General features: G+C 50.4%; 1 protein-coding gene across 3 annotated transcripts; it reads right to left on the bottom strand.

Annotated features, from left to right (window-relative positions):
• Nucleotides 1-1,012: 1,012 nt before the first annotated feature.
• Nucleotides 1,013-15,299, bottom strand: GHITM (growth hormone inducible transmembrane protein). Of its 3 annotated transcripts, none has more exons than XM_078614721.1 (8): nt 15,000-15,299; nt 10,472-10,804; nt 7,391-7,502; nt 7,034-7,175; nt 5,877-5,985; nt 3,229-3,417; nt 2,682-2,859; nt 1,013-1,973 (listed from the first exon to the last, which is right to left on the bottom strand). In XM_078614721.1, the coding sequence occupies exons 2-8, from the start codon at nt 10,695-10,697 to the stop codon at nt 1,889-1,891; spliced, it is 1,041 nt and encodes a 346-aa protein (XP_078470847.1). In that variant the 5' UTR covers nt 10,698-10,804; nt 15,000-15,299; the 3' UTR covers nt 1,013-1,888. The 3 variants fall into 3 exon arrangements, with proteins under 3 accessions (XP_078470847.1, XP_078470848.1, XP_078470849.1); XM_078614722.1 differs by having other exon boundaries at nt 14,973-15,276; XM_078614723.1 differs by lacking the exon at nt 15,000-15,299 and adding an exon at nt 13,635-14,034.
• Between the last annotated feature and the right edge of the window lie 4,316 nt (nt 15,300-19,615).

Raw genomic sequence — 19,615 nt, 5'->3', positions numbered from 1 at the left:
TTTTCACAACTCTCCTGTCGTTAGTGGATTGTGTTTAGAATTGATAGGAACCTCCTGATTACACCAGCCCACAGGGGATTATTGTGTCCGTCCGTCCGTCGTGCAGGAAGGGGCTGGGTGGGGAGGGAGGGGCTGGGTGGGGAGGGTGGAGAGGGGCTGGGTGGGGCTGGTCACCCCGTGGTGCCCTTATAAAACTCAACGTTTAACCTACTCACGCCGGCTTGTGCCCGCCCTCACAGTCGGCCATATTTGCGGAATACACCACTCCGCCGTTGACCCTGGCCATTGACCAAGCAACCCAACGTTCCTACCAGCTCCCTCCGCAGGAGGAATGTTTGTTGTAATGTTCTGACGCCGGTGCGCCTCCTACTGGACATCTGATAAAATACATTGCTGTGTCGCTCATTGGGTTCCTCTGGCCATATATATTTCATAGTGTTTGTTTTCTTTCGGTAAAGTCACAGAGATAGAAACATAATACATATTCTGATCATCTGATCGGACATCAGCCGTACAAAAGAAGCAGCCCTTGCCATTGGTTCGTCGGTCTCTTTATTACGAGGCGGTGGGTCACTCCTGTTTCTAATTGGAGCTTCAGTTACACCCACCTTGGCTTAAGTGTTAATTACTTTGGCTCCTATAGGACTGTGTTAATCACTGAGGCTCACAGAGCCAGATCAAGGCTCCCATAGGGTTCAGTGTTAATCACCAAGGCTCACAGAGCCAGACCAAGGCTCCCATAGGGTTCAATGTTAATCACTTAGGCTCCCATAGGGTTCAGTGTAAATAACCTAGGCTCACAGAGCCAGATCAAGGCTCCCATAGGGTTCAGTATTAATCACCGAGGCTCACAGAGCCAGACCAAGGCTCCCATCGGGTTCAGTGTTACTCACTGGGGCTCACAGAGCCAGACCAAGGCTCCCATCGGGTTCAGTGTTACTCACTGGGGCTCACACAGCCAAGACCAAGGCTCCCATCGGGTTTAGTGTTAATCACTGAGGCTCTCTCTCTCTCGTGGTTAAAGGGATTTTTATTCTAATAAAGTGAAACCGAAACCAACATCGACCACGTGACACCAGACTGTATTACTTCACCACGTGTGTTGCACACTGTACATGTTACAGAGGGGGAGGGGAGTGTGTGTGTGTGTGTATGTGAGCACGTGTGTCTGTGTGGGGAGCCGTGGTGTAGTGGTTAGCGCACCGTGATACAAACCCGGCGGCCCGGGTTCCATTCCCACTCACTGGTCCAATAAGTAGTGAATATTTGAACCGGTCCTGGGCCTCCCCCTAGGTCGACTCAGCCTGAAATTCGTAACTTGGTGTAGCGGGTGCGTAGTAAAACATCGCCACTGGGGAGACAAAAGCGGGCGAGCGTGGTGCTGGCCACCCACCACCTCGTGTGCCACATTACCGGCATTCATAGGCGCTGCTACTCGCTAGCAGCACTTGCCCTGACAGCTGTTTAAAGGCTACAAAGGGGATATTTGTCTTGTCTCTGTAAATGTGTCTCCGTCTGTCTGTATGTGTGTCCCTCTGCATCTGTACATTTATATAATTGTATGTGTCTTTGTACGAATATGCGTCTCTCTCTCTCTGTATATGCGTGTCTGTCTGTATGTGTGTGTCTATGTGTCTACGTCTCTCTCTCTGCATCTGTACATTTATATATTTGTATGTGTCTGTGTACGAATATGCGTCTGTCTCTCTCTGTACATCTATTTTGCCTACTCATCTCCCGCCTCCCTCCTTCGCTCACCGGGGTGTGTGTCCTCCCCTAAGGTCTACTCAGCCCTAACTCCCCAGCACGCCACACGCAGAGACCCGCTCATAATAGGCGCTCGCTAACCAATAGTGGAGAGAGACGAGAGAGACAGATCTCAGCCGCTTCACTTCCTCCGCGAGCCGCCTCCAGCCATGATGGTGGCAATCCTGATGAAGATATTCATGATGTCCATGTAGATACTGAGACACCTACAGACGAACAGAGAGAGAGAGACACACACGAGATGAAGGAGAGACACAGGGAGAGAGAGACACACACATAAACTTCAAATATACAACAGCAGGAGTAAGGATCGGAATCAAAGCCACGACCTCCTATATACCAGGCGAGGTAGTTAACAACTCCTAGCCATCGTGGGGCGTAATTATTGAACTCTCTCACCCCATGTGTCTCTATCTCTACCCGTGTCTCTCTCTCTGACGCCCCGTGTCTCGCTCTCTCTCGCCCCGTGTCTCTCGCTCTCTCTACCCGTGTCTCTCTCTCTCACGCCCCGTGCCTCGCTCTCTCACGCCCCGTGTCTCGCTCTCTCTCGCACTCCCCGTGTCTCTCTCTCTCACGCCCCGTGTCTCGCTCTCTCCCCGTGTCTCTCTCACTCCCCGTGTCTCTCTCTCTCACTCCCCGTGTCTCTCTCTCTCTCGCACTCCCCGTGTCTCTCTCTCTCTCTCTCCCCGTATCTCTTGCTCTCTCTACCCGTGTCTCTTGCTCTCTCTACCCGTGTCTCTCTCTCCCCGTGTCTCTCTCTCTCTCTCTACCCGTGTCTCTCTCGCACGCCCCGTGTCCCTCTCTCTCTCTCTACCTGTGTCTCGCTCTCTCTCCCCATGTCTCGCTCTCTCCCTGTGTCTCTCTTTCCCCCCCGTGTCGCTCTCTCCCCGTGTCTGTGTGTCTCTCCGTCTCACCCGTTGATGGGGTCGTAGGCTGGGCGCATCCCCCCAGGAGGTGGGTAAGTCTCAGCTCTCCGCACCACGCGCTGGGTGTCGTACAGCAGCAGGGCGCCGAACAGCAGCAAACCCCCGTAGAGTGAGAGGGAATAAAGCGCGGAGCCGAACGCAGAGCCGGCCGGGAGAAACACAGAGCCTGCAGACTCACACGGAGAGAGACACATGGTGAGAGAAGAGATCAGATGCAGCCCCAACCCTCCCCCCACTCTTCCCGTGCCTCTCACTATTTTCCTGTTTCTCCACATTTCCCCCCACTCTCTCCCCATGTCTCTCTCCCCCTGTGCAAGCCCCCCACTCTCTCTCCCCCCGTACGAGCCCCCCACTCTCTCGCCCCCCACTCTCTCGCCCCCCACTCTCTCGCCCCCCACTCTCTCGCCCCCCACTCTCTCGCCCCCCACTCTCTCGCCCCCCACTCTCTCGCCCCCCACTCTCTCGCCCCCCACTCTCTCGCCCCCCACTCCTCTCTCACCCCACCACTCTCTCTCACCCCACCACTCTCTCTCACCGAGTGAGGCTGCCACCACCACCCCCAGCCCGGCCGCCAGGGGCCCACCCATGTACAGGAATCGGTCGCTGGGGGCGCAGACGGCCACGGCCGACAGAGCCCCCACGAGGCCCCCGCTGTAGCAGGCGGCACGGAGCAGCAGCGGCCCTCCCAGGACCACCATCGGACACAGCAGCAGCCCCATCAAGCCTAGCCGTGGGATGGGGGAGATGGGGGGAGGAGAAGGGGGGGGGGAGAGATGGGGGAAGGGAGGCAGGGGGGAGAAGGGGGGGGGGAGATTACACTGGTCAACAACAACAAAAAACATAATTTTCTGGCCTGGACTTTTGCAGCTGTTCTAGACTAATTTCAGGGTGCTGATTCCAAATCTGTTCTCAGATTTGCTCCATCACATCTCATTTTTATGCTATCGGCATACCCCATTTTCATTCATTTTACCCGAAATTAACTCTGTCACTTACGATTGCAAGTTGTTGCGAGTCAGTGACTGCTTTAGTGTTAAAATATGGTGCTGTATTTTTAGGAAAGTGTGTTTATAATATCATTTTATGTAGATATCCACATTTGTTTAATATTTTTCTTCTGCAGTTTTTATTGAAAATGCAATATTTGATATCTCAAAAACCTGATGTGATAGACAAAAACCGATGCCAGATTTGGAATCAGCACCCCCCAAAATTACCTTAAACCCGTTGGAATACTAATAGGGTTTTTTCCCATTTTTTCTGGCAACAAAACTGATACCTTTTGCAAGGATTCATGCTTACATTGACCACAATACTTGCAGTCAAATGCATTTGACTGCAAGTATTGCATTTGACTGCAAGTATTGTGGTCAAATGCATTTGACTGCAAGTATTGTGGTCAATGTAAGCATGATTCCTTGCAAAAGGTATCAGTTTTGTTGCCAGAAAAAAGGGGAAAATAAAACCTTATTAGTATATTTTGGTACTGGCAAAGGAGGTCCCATGACCGTTGGAATACCTTATGCCAGAAAAAGTGTGTAGACCAGTGTTAGAGATCTGATCACCGTCTGAACAAAAATTGCACTTCTACGCTCAGCCCCTAACTTCAAACCGGTCACAAGCTCCATCTTGATCAAGTCCCCGTGACGCCTGTTCCTATCACGAGGTCACCAGCAAGGTGGTGTCGTGGTTCGTTTGCCAGCGAGCACTTCGTTTGTGCTGCGATGGCAGAGCGTGATGACCTCCTGATTATGGCCGCTGTGTATTCGTTCGGAAACCGGAAGCAAACGCGGCTTGGCGAATGCCAGACTGACTACGGTCGGATCTTGCGGTAGGTACCACCCGTCACGACAACGTGCCAGAGAAGGTCGCACGCAAGCTGCAGCTTGCCGATTTTCTTTGCCTAGACGTCCCGTAGAGTGGCGAGTTGCAATAAGCTGCTTTGGTGTCGAATAAATCCTGCGGTGAAAAAGCTGCCAAATTTCCCATTTGGGTGTCCAATCTGTGATCAATTACAAAACGGAGTTGTTGCCCTGCCTCACGACGATTCACCCAGTGAATTTCATTTCCCCTCTCTCTCTCCCCGAGTGTCTCTCTCTTTCTCTCCGTCTTTCTCTTTCTCTCCCCGTGGGGGGGGAGGGTGTGTTTGCTATTGATGCCCCCAGGGTCTGGAATGATGTTGCCAATAAATTGAAACTTGAGTCACTACCTATGAGATCTTCACTCAAAACTGCTCTAGAGGAGTTGTACAATCCTAGCTGCCAGTGCTATTCAGTGGCCTAAAATAAAATGTTTCGCTCTGGATGATCGCTGCAAAGTATGACCTGTGTTTTGATTTAATGTGCTGATCTTAAAGGTGCATTGAAAAATTATAATACTCCGATTGATGCTCCTGCTGTTGTGGAGTGACTCATGCAGCCAGCTATGGCTACAGGGTTTGGTGGTACATGTTGTTTATCTCGTTTATTGTGAAAATTCCGTCACAGTTCCTATGATCACTGCTTTATTTTGGTGATTTCGAAAAGTATATTGTTGTAGTACAGAGTTAGACTGATGGCCTTAATCTAAGTTGTCTTGTGGTTGTTGTTGTTGTTTGGCTTGCATCCCACTGGGATTTTTGCACACAGCGTTGTTGTACGGTGATTTTTTCTGCAATATTTTGCTGTCTTTTCTTGGATTTTCTGTTTGCACATAGTCACATAGTCACTTTAAGATGTTTTTTTGTTCATGTTTTAGTTTTTTGTTTGTTGCGGTTGCACCCGATTCAAGAGCCGAATGGTTCATAGGGCTATACCTAATAAATTAACTTGAACTTGTCTCTCTTTCTCTCCCCGTGTCTCCCTTTCTCTCCCCGTCTCTCTCTCTCTGCCTTCGTCTCTCTCTCCTCGTGTCTCTCTCTCTCTCCCCGTGTCTCTCTCTCTCTCCCCGTGTCTCTCTCTCTCTCCCCGTGTCTCTCTCTCTCTCCCCGTGTCTCTCTTTCTCTCCCCGTGTCTCCCTTTCTCTTCCCGTGTCTCTCTCTCTCTCTCCCCGTGTCTTCCTCTCTCTCCCCGTGTCTCTCTCCCTCTCCCCATGTCTCTCTCTCTGCCTGTGTCTCTCTCTCTCCCCGTGTTTCCCTCTCTCTCCCCGTGTCTCTCTCTCCCCGTGTCTCTATCTCTCCCCCCGTGTCTCTCTCTCCCCGTGTACCTGCGTGCAGGGCCCAGGCCGCATGCTTCACTCCGAGTTTCCCCTCATAGGGAATGGACCTGACGAGCATCCCAGAGCCAATCACGGCGACAAACGAGACACCGATAGCCTGCAAGGAGAAAAAGACACACACACAGGGGGAGAGAGAGAGACATGGGGAGAGCGAGACACACACACAGGGGGAGAGAGAGACATGGGGAGAGCGAGACATGGGGAGAGCGAGACACACACACAGGGGGAGAGAGAGAGACATGGGGAGAGCGAGACACACACACAGGGGGAGAGAGAGAGACATGGGGAGAGCGAGACACACACACAGGGGGAGAGAGAGAGACATGGGGAGAGAAAGACACGGGGAACGAGGTAAGAGAGAGAGACACCGGGGGAGAGAGAGAGACACCGGGGGAGAGTGACACGGCGAGAGAGAGGAAAATGGGCGTGGCGGAGCTGAGGGGAGATAAAAGGCAGCGCCTTGGAAGGCGAGCGAAGGAAGTTGTATATCTACGCCGTGGCTACTACATCGACAGCTCCTATATAGTCAGTCAGCTATGTAGTGAACATCGTTGCAGCAGCTACACAGAGTCACCCAGTTGTAATATAGTCAATCTGCGTCCATCTGATAACACGTCATCAAGTCGGGAGGACGATGGTATAATGAATCTTGATTTAAAGCTTTCGTGACTGCAGAAATTCACACTCTTGGGTCTTTCGGTCAACGTGCACTTAGCCTGGCACAAGCGCAGTGGTGATGTCACCGACGCTTCGTGGCGAATGGTGGTTGTTGTTGTTTACGTGCGTGTGTGTCTGTGCGTGTGTCTGTGCGTGTGTCTGTGCGTGTGTCTGTGCGTGTGTCTGTGCGTGTGTCTGTGCGTGTGTCTGTGCGTGTGTCTGTGCGTGTGTCTGTGCGTGTGTCTGTGCGTGTGTCTGTGCGTGTGTCTGTGCGTGTGTCTGTGCGTGTGTCTGTGCGTGCGTGTGTCTGTGCGTGCGTGTCTGTGCGTGCGTGTGTCTGTGCGTGTGTCTGTGCGTGTGTCTGTGCGTGTGTCTGTGCGTGTGTCTGTGCGTGTGTCTGTGCGTGTGTCTGTGTGTGTGTCTGTGCGTGTGTGTGTCTGTGCGTGTGTGTCTGTGTGTGTGTGTCTGTGTGTGTGTGCGTGCATTACCAGCCAAGAGCTGCGAGCGGCCAGGTTCATTATGGTCGGTGATCGTGCGGCGAGCGCCGCTGAGGCCGCGGTGAGGGAGATGGTGGCACCCAGGTAGGTGTAGGTGTCTCGGACCCTCTCTCGTACGTAGTTTGGCCACAGACTAGAGACACAGAGAGACACAGAGAGACACAGTGAGGGAGAAAGAGACACGGGGAGAGGTACACGTACGTGTCTCTGACCCTCTCTCGTACGTAGTTTGGCCACAGACTATACACACACACACAGAGACACGGGGAGACAGACACAGGCAGAGAGAGATAATGATGGTGGTGGTGGTGGTAATGATGGTGGTGTGCTCAGCCGCAAGGCCCTGACCTTGCCCTCTCGATGGCACCAGGCTCGTTGGAGAGTCCCAGGCCGTAGTAGCAGAGGGCACCGATGGAGATGACCCCTCCACCGGCCACGGCCAGACGGCCCAGAGACTCCACTACGCAGAGAGAGACACGGGGAGAGAGAGACACGGGGAGAGAGACACGGGAAAGAGAGACACACGGGGAGAAAGAGAGAGACACGGGGAGAAAGAGCGAGACACGGGGAGAAAGAGACACTGGCAGAAAGAGACACGGGGAGAGAGACGGGGGGGGGAAGACACGAGACGAGATTAAATGAGATGCAGTTTAATTGTCTCTCTCTCTTCCTGTCTCTCACTCACCCTCACCTCACCCAATACCAATAACCGCCATTCGCCAATAAGTGATGGTGACATCACCAAGGCACCTGTGCCAGGCTAGGTGTACTTTGAGGCCAAGTGAAGTGTCAAAGGCTCGCTGCCGATGGGAGGTCACGGGACAAACCCAGGCGCCATGGGTTGACCGACAAATGACTGGCCGATGCACCACCTGTGTCCCCTACTGTGTCAACTCGCAGCGGTTTAGCCACCCTGCGCTCCGCTTATTGTTGTGAGCGTCACTCCTCCATCCTCCGTTGTTGCTCGAGGGCGACTCCCTCCAACTGCCCAGTAGCGTCCTTTACAAGCCTCCTCCATAGAGGCTAATCTTGACACCGCTGGTATCAGTCTTGGCAAGTCCACGCAGCTCCACATCCTCCTGTACCACACAAGTCCATCTCTTCTCCAGCCGGTGCCATGTCCGATTAACCCCCTCTATCCGGTCAAACAAAAGCTGTTTGGGCATGCGATGGCTGGTCATGTGGGCTACATGACCCAGCCAAAGCAGCCTTGCCTGCCAGAATAGCTCGCTGATGGGAATGTGTCCAGATCTTTTAAGGATTTGTGAGCCTGAATTTTCTAACCGGCGCAGATGTTCCATTAGAGGGGTCCACGTTTTACAAGCACGGAGAAGGGAGGGCATGACTGTGGCCGGGAAGACCCGAAGCTTCATGTCGAGCGATAGACCAGGTAGCTTCCATACAGCATTACGTAGCCGATGAAAATATAATGCCGCCCGACTGATTCGGAGTTAGACCTCTGCTGTCAAACTAGAGCTGGTCATAAGCACACTACCCAGGTATGGAACGCTCCACTCTCTCCACAACTGCTCCATCACCAATGGGAAGGCTGAGGAGGTGGAGTGTTTGATGGCACAAAATACCCAGCAAAGTGCTTAGTTTTATTGGGTGGGGCTGATGGTAACACCCCTCACCTTCGAGTGTCACACTCCAGGTGCAGCAGCAGCGCCTCCCAACTTCTCATATAGGGCAGTCTGCACACAAACGCCACCCTCCCTCAGTTCTTTCATTCGGGAGATTGTCACTGCCCGGCGCTTTTCATGGTCTCAGACTTCTGGATCTACAAGCGGCACCCTCAGCCAACCACTGGGAAGGGGTGGCCACTTCTGCCAATGTTCGAGGCACGGCAGCCCCAGCAGGGTCGTCCCTACCTTGCCCCCATGACAAACCTTCGTCCTTTTATTCAAAGAGGAGTGCCACTCCCTGTTGTTTGGCTGTTTTCCTGCCCCAAGTGGAGAAATGTCCCCCCCCTCATGGTGACTGGAGCCAGAACCGGTTCACAGGAGGTCCAGGCGGTAACCATTCTATCTCCCGACAGAGGAGTGGCAGCCTCTCCTCGGCAACAACGAGAGGCGAAACATTTCCACTTGGCCAATTGCAGTGGTCTCCTGTTCCTGGAGGAACCCCGAAATGGGAGGGAGGAGGTTCAGTCTCCTGGCTCTGCCAGATGGGAGTTTGGCCAGAAGGCGTCACTCACTCACTCACTCACACCGCCAAAGATGGCCCCCGTATAGCCTGAACAGGCTGTCGGGGCAAGTGCTGTTAGCGAGCACCTATGAAGGCCGATACGGCACACTAGGGGGTGGGTGATCAGCACCACGCCCATCCGCCTTTGTCTCCCCCCGTGGCGATGTTAACACACCGCACCAGGTACCTATTTGAGGCCCACACCACTCACCCACCCACTCACCCTTCTCCCTCACCCCCTCTCTCACCCACTCACCCTCTCTCACCCTTCTCCCTCACCCCCTCTCTCTCACCCTCTCACCCTTCTCCCTCACCCCCTCTCTCTCACCCTCTCACCCACCCACTCACCCTCTCTCACCCTTCTCCGTCACCCCCTCTCTCTCACTCACCCTCTCTCACCCTTCTCCCTCACCCCCTCTCACTCACCCTCACACTCATCCTCTCTCACCCTTCTCCCTCACCCCCTCTCTCTTACCCTCACACCCACCCACTCACCCTCTCTCACCCTTCTCCCTCACCCCCTCTCACTCACCCTCACACTCACCCTCTCTCACCCTTCTCCCTCACCCCCTCTCTCTCACCCTCTCACCCACCCACTCACCCTCTCTCACCCTTCTCCCTCACCCCCTCTCTCTCACCCACTCACCCTCTCTCACCCTTCTCCCTCACCCCCTGTCTCTCACCCTCACACTCACCCACTCACCCTCTCTCACCCTTCTCCCTCACCCCCTCTCTCTCACCCTCTCACCCACCCACTCACCCTTCTCCCTCACCCCCACTCTCTCACCCACTCACCCTCTCTCACCCTTCTCCCTCACCCTCTCACCCTCTCTCGCCCTTCTCCCTCACCCTCTCTCTCACCCACTCACCCTCTCTCACCCTTCTCCCTCACCCCCTCTCACCCTTCTCCCTCACCCCCTCTCTCTCACCCTCTCACCCACCCACTCACCCTCTCTCACCCTTCTCCCTCACCCCCTCTCTCTCACTCACCCTCTCTCACCCTTCTCCCTCACCCCCTCTCACTCACCCTCACACTCACCCTCACACTCACCCTCTCTCACCCTTCTCCCTCACCCCCTCTCTCTCACCCACCCACTCACCCTCTCTCACCCTTCTCCCTCACCCCCTCTCTCTCACCCTCTCACTCTCACCCTCTCACACTCATCCTCTCTCACCCTTCTCCCTCACCCTCTCTCTCTCACCCTATCTCTCTCACCCTCACCCTCTCACCCTCACACTCACCCTTCATCGCCGCCTCCGCCCCTCTCCATGCCTCCGGCTTCACCTCCACTCGCCGCGCAGCGCTCCTGGCGCGTGTTGCCAGATTCCTCACCAGGGGCGGAGGTGGGTAACAGAAGGAGGATGGGGAGGAGGGGGAGGCGCCGGGGTGGTGGGCGATGCGAGCCGGCCGGAGGAGGAGCGATGCTCCCCTGGAACAGGGGAGCGCTGCACGAAGAAACAGCATCATCGCTGCTCTCTTCCCCTCTTTCTTCTTTTTCTACTGCTGCCCTCTCTTCTTCTGATCTCTCTCTCCGCTCCTCCTCCTCCTCTCCGCTCTCTCGGTAGAAGCAGCAGCTGTAGGCACACGGAACGGAGGCGGCGATGAGATTAGTCAAACCCCTACTCATCCTCTCTCTCATTCACTCACTTTCTCACCCCCTCCCTTCTACGTGACTTTACCGAGAGAACCAAGAATATGGCCTCAAACAGTTCTGTTGGGGCAAGTGCTGTTAATAGCGAGTAGCACTCACTCTCTCACCCATTCACCACCTCACCCGATCACCCACTCACTATAAAGACAAAAATCCACCGTGTAGCTTGCAAGACTGTTGGGGCAAGTGCTGTTAGTAGCGAGTAGCACTCACTCACTCACTCACCCATTCACCACCTCACCCAATCACCCACTCACTATAAAGACAAAGATCCACCGTGTAGCTTGCAACAGACTGTTGGGGCAAGTGCTGTTAGTAGCTAGTAGCACTCACTCAGTCACTCACCCATTCACCACCTCACCCAATCACTGCCCCCCCCATTATATTGCTATAAAATAGATTTCTGTTTATACGATTGTGGTTATGGTTGTACTTTATTAATCCCTAATCTCTGCCATTACATACAATGGAACAAGAAAAGATAACAAAAGAAAAAACAGAGCAATGTAATACAATACACTATTAGACATTATTGTAAAAAATGTAAAGTCCATGCCATCCATATGTTAGTGAATTTTTTAAAATTTTAGGCAGGAAATTCGTTTTCAAATTTAGATTTTTTTTTCTGGGGGGGGACCCCCAGACCCTTTGAAAGATTTGGTCCCCCCCCAATGTAGACTCCATGGCTACGGCCTTGAGTCACTCACCAGCTCACTACATGGGTAGGTGAGCGAGTCGGTCACCGACTCACCTGGACTCACTCACCTACTCACCTGGTAAGACTCACTCACCTAGACTCACCTACTCACATACTCACTCACCTACTCACCGAGGCTCACTCACCTACTCACCGAGACTCACCCACTCACCTGGTGAGACTCACTCACCTGACTCACTCACTCACCTAGTCACTCACCTGACTCACTCACTCACTCACCTACTGACTCACTCACCTACTCACCGAGACTCACCTACTCACTCACTCACCTACTCACCTGGTGAGACTCACTCACCTACTCACCTAAACTCACTCACCTACTAACCTGACTCACTCACCAACTCACCTGGTGAGACTCACTCACCTACTCATCTACTCACTCACCTGGTGAGACTCACTCACCTACTCGCCTACACTCACTCACCTACTCACTCACCTAAACTCACTCACCTACTCACATAGACTCACTCACCTACTCACATAGACTCACTCACCTACTCACCTACTCACTCAACTACTCACCGAGACTCACTCACCTACTCACCTGGTGAGTGTGAGTGAGTCGCTCACCTTGAGCGAGACTCACCTCTCTACACTCACATTGAGCACAGCATAGCCGCTCAACGCAACGAGATCTGGTGGTGGTGATAGCCACACTGTGGTGATTGTGGTGATGGTGTTACACTGTGTATTACGATGATGGTGTTACTCACACTGTGTGTGTGATGGTGGTGATGGTGATGATGATAATCACACTGTGTGTGTGAAGGTGGTGATGGTGTTACACTGTGTATTACGATGATGGTGTTACTCACACTGTGTGTGTGATGGTGGTGATGGTGATGATGATAATCACACTGTGTGTGATGGTGATGATGTTGTTACACTGTGTATTATGATGATGGTGTTACTCACACTGTGTATATGATGATGGTGTCACACTGTGTGTGTGATGGTGGTGGTGATGGTGATACTCACACTGTGTGTGTGATGGTGGTGATACTGACTATGTGTAATGGTGGTGATGGTGTTACTGTGTATGATGGTGTTACACTGTGTATATGATGACGGTGTTACTCACACTGTGTATATGATGATGGTGTTACACTGTGTGTGATGATGGTGTTACTCACACTGTGAAGATGATGATGATGATGGTGGTGGTGATTGTGATACTCACACTGTGTGATGGTGGTGATACTCACACTGTGATGATGATGATGGTGGTGTTACTCACACTGTGTGATGATGATGGTGGTGTTACTCACACTGCGTGATGATGATGGTGGTGTTACTCACACTGTGTGATGATGATGGTGATACTCAAACTGTGCGTGATGATGATGATACTCACACTGTGCGTGATGATGATGATGATACTCACACTGTGCGTGATGATGATGGTGGTGATAGTGTTACACTATGTGTTATGATGATGGTGGTGTTACTCACACTGTGATGATGATGGTGGTGATACTCACACTGCGTGTGATGATGATGATACTCACACTGCGTGTGATGATGATGATACTCACACTGCGTGTGATGATGATGATGGTGATACTCACACTGCAATGATGGTGGTGGTGATGGTGGTGGTGACGATGATGATGATGGTGGTGGTGATACTCACACTGTTATGATGATGGTGATACTCACTGTGATGATGATGGTGGTGATGGTGGTGTTACTCACACTGTGATGATGATGATGGTGATACTCACACTGTGATGATGATGGTGATACTCACACTGTGATGATGGTGGTGATACTCACAGTGTGTGATGATGATGATGATGGTGGTGATACTCACACTGTTATGATGATGGTGATACTCACACTGTGATGATGATGGTGATACTCACTCTGTGTGTGATGATGATGATGGTGGTGATACTCACACTGTTATGATGATGGTGATACACTGTGTGTGATGATGATACTCACACTGCGTGTGATGATGATGGTGATACTCACACTGTTATGATGATGATGATGGTGCTACTCACACTGTGATGATGATGGTGATACTCACACTGTGTGTGATGATGGTGATACTCACACTGCGTGTGATGATGATGATGATGGTGATACTCACACTGTTATGATGATGATGGTGATACTCACACTGTGATGATGATGGTGGTAATGGTGGTGGTGATGATGATGGTGGTGGTGATGGTGGTGTTACTCACACTGTGATGATGATGGTGGTGATGATGGTGATACTCACACTGTTATGATGATGGTGATACTCACACTGTGATGATGGTGGTGGTGATGGTGGTGGTGATGATGGTGGTGGTGATGGTGGTGTTACTCACACTGTGATGATGATGGTGGTGATGATGGTGATACTCACACTGTTATGATGATGGTGATACTCACACTGTGATGATGGTGGTGGTGATGGTGGTGGTGATGATGGTGGTGGTGATGGTGGTGTTACTCACACTGTGATGATGATGGTGGTGATGGTGGTGGTGATACTCACACTGTGATGATGATGATGGTGATACTCACACTGTGGTGATGATGGTGGTGGTGGTGATACTCACACTGTGATGATGGTGGTGGTGATACTAACACTGTGATGATGATCATGGTGTTACTCACACTGTGATGATGATGGTGGTGATGGTGTTACTCACACTGTGTGATGATGATGGTGGTGATACTCACACTGTGATGATGATGGTGGTGATACACTGTGATGATGATTATGGTGATACTCACACTGTGATGATGATGGTGGTGATGGTGTTACTCACACTGTGATGATGATGGTGGTGATACTCACACTGTGATGATGATGGTGGTGATACTCACACTGCGTGTGATGATGATGGTGGTGATGGTGTTACTCACACTGTGATGATGATGGTGATACTCACACTGTGATGATGGTGATACTCACACTGTGTGTGATGATGATGATGGTGATACTCACACTGTAATGATGGTGGTGGTGATGGTGATGATGGTGGTGGTGATGGTGGTGTTACTCACACTGTGATGATGATGGTGATACTCACACTGTGATGATGGTGGTGGTGATGGTGGTGGTGATGATGGTGGTGGTGATGGTGGTGTTACTCACACTGTGATGATGATGGTGATACTCACACTGTGATGATGGTGGTGGTGATGGTGGTGGTGATGATGGTGGTGGTGATGGTGGTGGTGGTGATACTCACACTGTGTGTGATGGTGGTGATACTCACACTGTGATGATGATTATGGTGATACTCACACTGTGATGATGGTGGTGGTGTTACTCACACTGTGATGATGATGGTGGTGATGGTGGTGGTGATACTCACACTGTGATGATGATGGTGGTGATGGTGGTGATGGTGGTGGTGATACTCACACTGTGTGTGATGATGGTGATACTCACACTGTGGTGATGATGATGGTGATGACGGAGGCGGAAAGCTCTAGAACCAACTGCTGTCTGACGCAACTGTTACGCAAGCGCTAGACACACACAGACAACCTCACAGAGGAGCACACACGCAGAGACTCACTAACACTCAGACTCACCCACACACGCACTTATATAGAAGAGAAAAGAATCATTAATGACGATGCGTTGACCACGCCGCTGTGATGACATTCGCAAAGGGAAAACCCCACCCCGTACAAAGATGGCCGCACGTTGCGATAAGCCCACCGCGCCAAGATGGCCGCCCGTGTTATCATATGACTTCCAGTACCAAGATGGCCGCCTAATTTTATTCACGTACTATGACCAAGATGGCCGCCTGGTTCATGAAACTCCCTTACCAAGAGACCCGCCCTGTGTTTTATTAACCTCCCCTACCAAGATGGCCGCCTCTTGTTTTGTTCATAGCACCCCGTACGAAGATGGCCGCCTACGCCTGTAACCTCCCGTATAAAGATGGTTGCCAGTTTCTACTGCCCTCCCGTACGAAGATGGCCGCCTGTTATTTTGTTTAACCTCTCGTACCCCTCCTACAAATATAAACTAAACAATGAACACATTTTTTTTACGAGGTAAGGCTCACTGAGCTATGCAGCTCTTTTTTTAGGGGCCGTCCATAAATGACGTCATGCGATTTTGTACGATTTTTGACCCTCCCCCCTCGTCACACGACGTCACAAAACGTCAGACCCCTCCTCAAATATGACGTCACAGAGCTCTGCCCCCCCCCCCCCAAATAAAACATGCTTAAAATCGCCTTAAACTATTGTCACTGTAGTGCGTATTTAATGTGGCGCTGCATTCTGATGTTGTAGGAGAAAACATTTATGAAAAGTCTATTTAATTAAGTAGAACGTGTTGTCTATATTTATTTAAAGTTGCGCATTTTGATGTAACGTCACATTTCTCACCCCCCCCCCTCGTCACACATCGTCACAAATGTCTGAACCCCCCCCCCCAGGTCCGTGACGTAATTTATGGACGGCCCCTTATAGCAGCCAAATGCGGTGGCTAGGAGGCGTTAACTACCTCGCCTGGTGGACAAAAGTCCGTGGGTTCGATCCCGATCCTGACTATTCCTGCTGCTGTACATTTTCAGTCTGCATCTCTCTCTCATCATCACCACGGTGGCTCGGAGATGTTAACTACCTCGCCTGGTGGACAGGAGGTCGTGGGTTCGATCCTGATCCTGACGATGCCTGCTGCTGTACATTTTTAGTCTGCGTCTCTCTCTCATCATCACCACAGTGGCTAGGAGGTGTTAACTACCTCGCCTGGTGTGCAGGAGGTCGTGGGTTCGATCCTGATCCTGACGATGCCTGCTGCTGTACATTTTCAGTCTGCATCTCTCTCTCATCATCACCACGGTGGCTAGGAGATGTTAACTACCTCGCCTGGTGGACAGGAGGTCGTGGGTTACATCCTGATCCTGACGATGCTTGTTGCATGGTGGTTTCCCCCTCCACATTTATAATGACCTTCACGCGTGTAGAGTGATTTCGCTTACTACACGCTTTTATTGAACTCTGTTGTTGTTGTCGTAGCCTCAAATCTTGTAACTCAATTTTAACCCACTTCCCAATGTGGTATCGACTGCAAACTTGGTATAGTTACGTCTTACTGATGACACTACTATATTCTATCATAAAAAAATAAAAGAGATATTTTTAAACCATCTTTTTATTACACGTTTTCTATTAACTCACTCTGTCTGTTGTTGTTCCTCAAATCTTGCAACTAAATTTTAATCCACTTCCCAATGTGGTATCAACTGCAAACATCGTATACTTATGTCTTACTGATGACAATACTATATTCTATCATAAAAAATACAAGCAATATTTTTAAACCATCTTTTTATTAGACGTTCTCTATTAACTCACTTTGTCTGTTGTTGTATCCTCAAATATTGCAACTCAATTTTAACCCACTTCCCAATGTGGTATCGACTGCAAACTTCGTATACTTATGTCATACTGATGACAATACTATATTCTATTATTAAACATACAATAAATATTTTTAAACACTCTTTTTATTACACGTTTTCTATTAACTCACTATGTCTGTTTTTGTATCCTCAAATCTTGTAACTCAATTTTAACCCATTTCCTAATGTGGTATCGACTGCAAACTTGGTATAGTTATGTCATACTGATGACAATACCATATTCTATAAAAAAAATTAACATTCTTTTTTATATGTTATGTTTCGGCTTGGGTCTAATTGTCCACGCTCAAATGACGTTGGCTGTAACTGACCACGGTCCCTTACGTTGTGGCAAGCTTCGGGGCCACTACCTGGAATCGTGGAGTTCTGCCATTACTAGTACGGTACATTTCATTAAAGCGTGTTTTAAACAAAAAGTATTTTTAAATATTACTTATTTTTGCTGCTATACATTTCCACGCGACGATGGCAAGCAGCCAACTTCTTGATCTGCTTTCATTCGTGATAGCCAGGTCGCTTCTGAAAAAATAAGCTTTATTCTTAACATAAGAAATAAATAATAATTTATGATTACTACTATCGGATATTAATAAAATAGGATATTAATATAGGATAGTATCATAGAAATATAGGATATTAATATGAATATATGATATTAATGCCCACTAGAGGATATTAATATTGTTTTAGGATATTCATATCAATTTAGAATCGAGATTTGAAGATTTCGTGACTGCAAGGATCCATACTCTTTGGTTCTTTCGGTAAAGTCACGTAGGTAAAAAATAATAAAAGTAAAAAAATTAAAATATAAAATAAATTAAATCACGACGTTTCGGGCGCAACACAAGCGCTCGTCATCAGGTGGGACCACCGCAGCCAGAGGCAACTTTTATTATTAAAGAACCAAAGAGTAAAAAAGAAGCTATATTGCTCGGTGGGACCTTACCTGGTTAGATAGTTTAGTTTTAGTATCGGTCTCGATGAGTATGGGTCTCTGTGGGTTTCTATGGTTCTATATGGGTCTCTGTATTTTTTTTAAAGTAATTTGCTTATCTTTTTCTATACTTTGCACTCCTATCGTGTTTTTTGTGTCGTTTGTTGTTGTAACGTTTTTCTGAGCTTTAGAGCTCATCGTATTCCTCCAGTATGAATACATATTCAGATTCATAGCCTCGTTTTGCAACCTCCACCACCCCCCCCCCCTGTACAAATTACGGCCGCATGTTTTATTGTATTGTTTCGCAACCCCCTGGAAAGACAAACTACACAACTAAACTATGTTTTACTGGTAGGAACCTCCTGGTTACACCAGCCCACAGGGGATTATTGTGTCCGTCCGTCCGTCGTGCATCCAAAAAGGGGCGGGGTGGGGCTGGGCTTAGAGGGATAGGGTGAGGAGGGGCTGGGTGGGGAGGGAGGGGCTAGGTGGGGAGGGGCTGGATGGGGAGGGGCTGGGTGGGGAGGGTGGGGCTGGGTAGGGAGAGGCTGGGTGGGGAGGGGCTGGGGGGGAGGGTGGGGCTAGGTGGGGGGTGGGAGGGGTGGTGCTGGGCTGGGTGGGGAGGGGCTGGTCACCCCGTGGTGCCCTTATAAAACTCAACGTTTAACCTACTCACGCCGGCTTGTGCCCGTCCTCACAGTCGGGCATATTTGCGGAATTCACCACGCCGTCGTTGACCTTGGCCATTGACCGAGCAACCCAACATTCCTACCAGCTCCCTCCGCAGGAATGTGTTTATTTGAGCAGATGAGGCCAACTGAACTATATAGCTTCTCTGTCAGAAGTGCCCAGACTATCACAAATTATAGCTCAGCGAAGTGTGGCTTCATCGTCGCGTGGAAGTTCATGGCAGACACTCACCGACCCACTCAACAACAACCGCCATTCGCCAGTAAGTGGCAGTGACGTCACCACGACGCTTGTGCCAGGCCATGTGCACCTTGAGGCCACGTGAAGTGTCGAACGCCCGCTGGCAGGAGGTCACGGGGCAGACCCAGGTGCCACATGTCTACTGATCGAGATGACTGGCTGATGCACCACCTGTGCCCCCTCAACCACTCTACCACCCACCAGTGACGTGCGGTGAGGTCAATGACTGGGGAAGCACTGGCTCGTGTCAGAGCCAGATTCACACACAGAGGGGGGCGTGGCCTCACGGGGGGGTGTGGCCTCATGGAGGAGGGCGTGTTAGACACGTCCCCCTCGGTGAGGCAGATGTGATAGCTGCCTCCCCTGGTACTTTTTCATTGCGGTTGCATGACGAGACCAGCGAACCTAAATATCTTTATACCCATACGTGAAATAAGTTACCTGGAGTATGGAAGACGAGGACATGAAATGAAGGGGTCTACAAACATTACATTGGTGACATACTGAGATAGTAACTGGCACGCGCTTATTGCCCGCGCTCCATCCAGTTACTGAGGGGTTGCGCAATCAGAGTGGAGGCTGAGCTCGCCGCTGCCTCACCCCTCGTCTTTTCCTGTATTTGCAGCGGAGCTCCACAAATGTTGCTATTTTGACCATAAAAATGATTGCAATCGTACAGATATGACATTTATAACACAGATCAGTGGAAAAATCTTAATATTTATTTTATTTGGTTATTCTTTTATT

The sequence above is a fragment of the Lampetra planeri genome, chromosome 45 (genome assembly GCF_965212315.1).
Source record: "Lampetra planeri chromosome 45, kcLamPlan1.2.h2, whole genome shotgun sequence".
Lineage (NCBI taxonomy): Eukaryota > Metazoa > Chordata > Hyperoartia > Petromyzontiformes > Petromyzontidae > Lampetra > Lampetra planeri.
The sequence above is the reverse complement of the archived record's forward strand: the minus strand, read 5'-3'. Positions and strand labels throughout refer to the sequence as shown.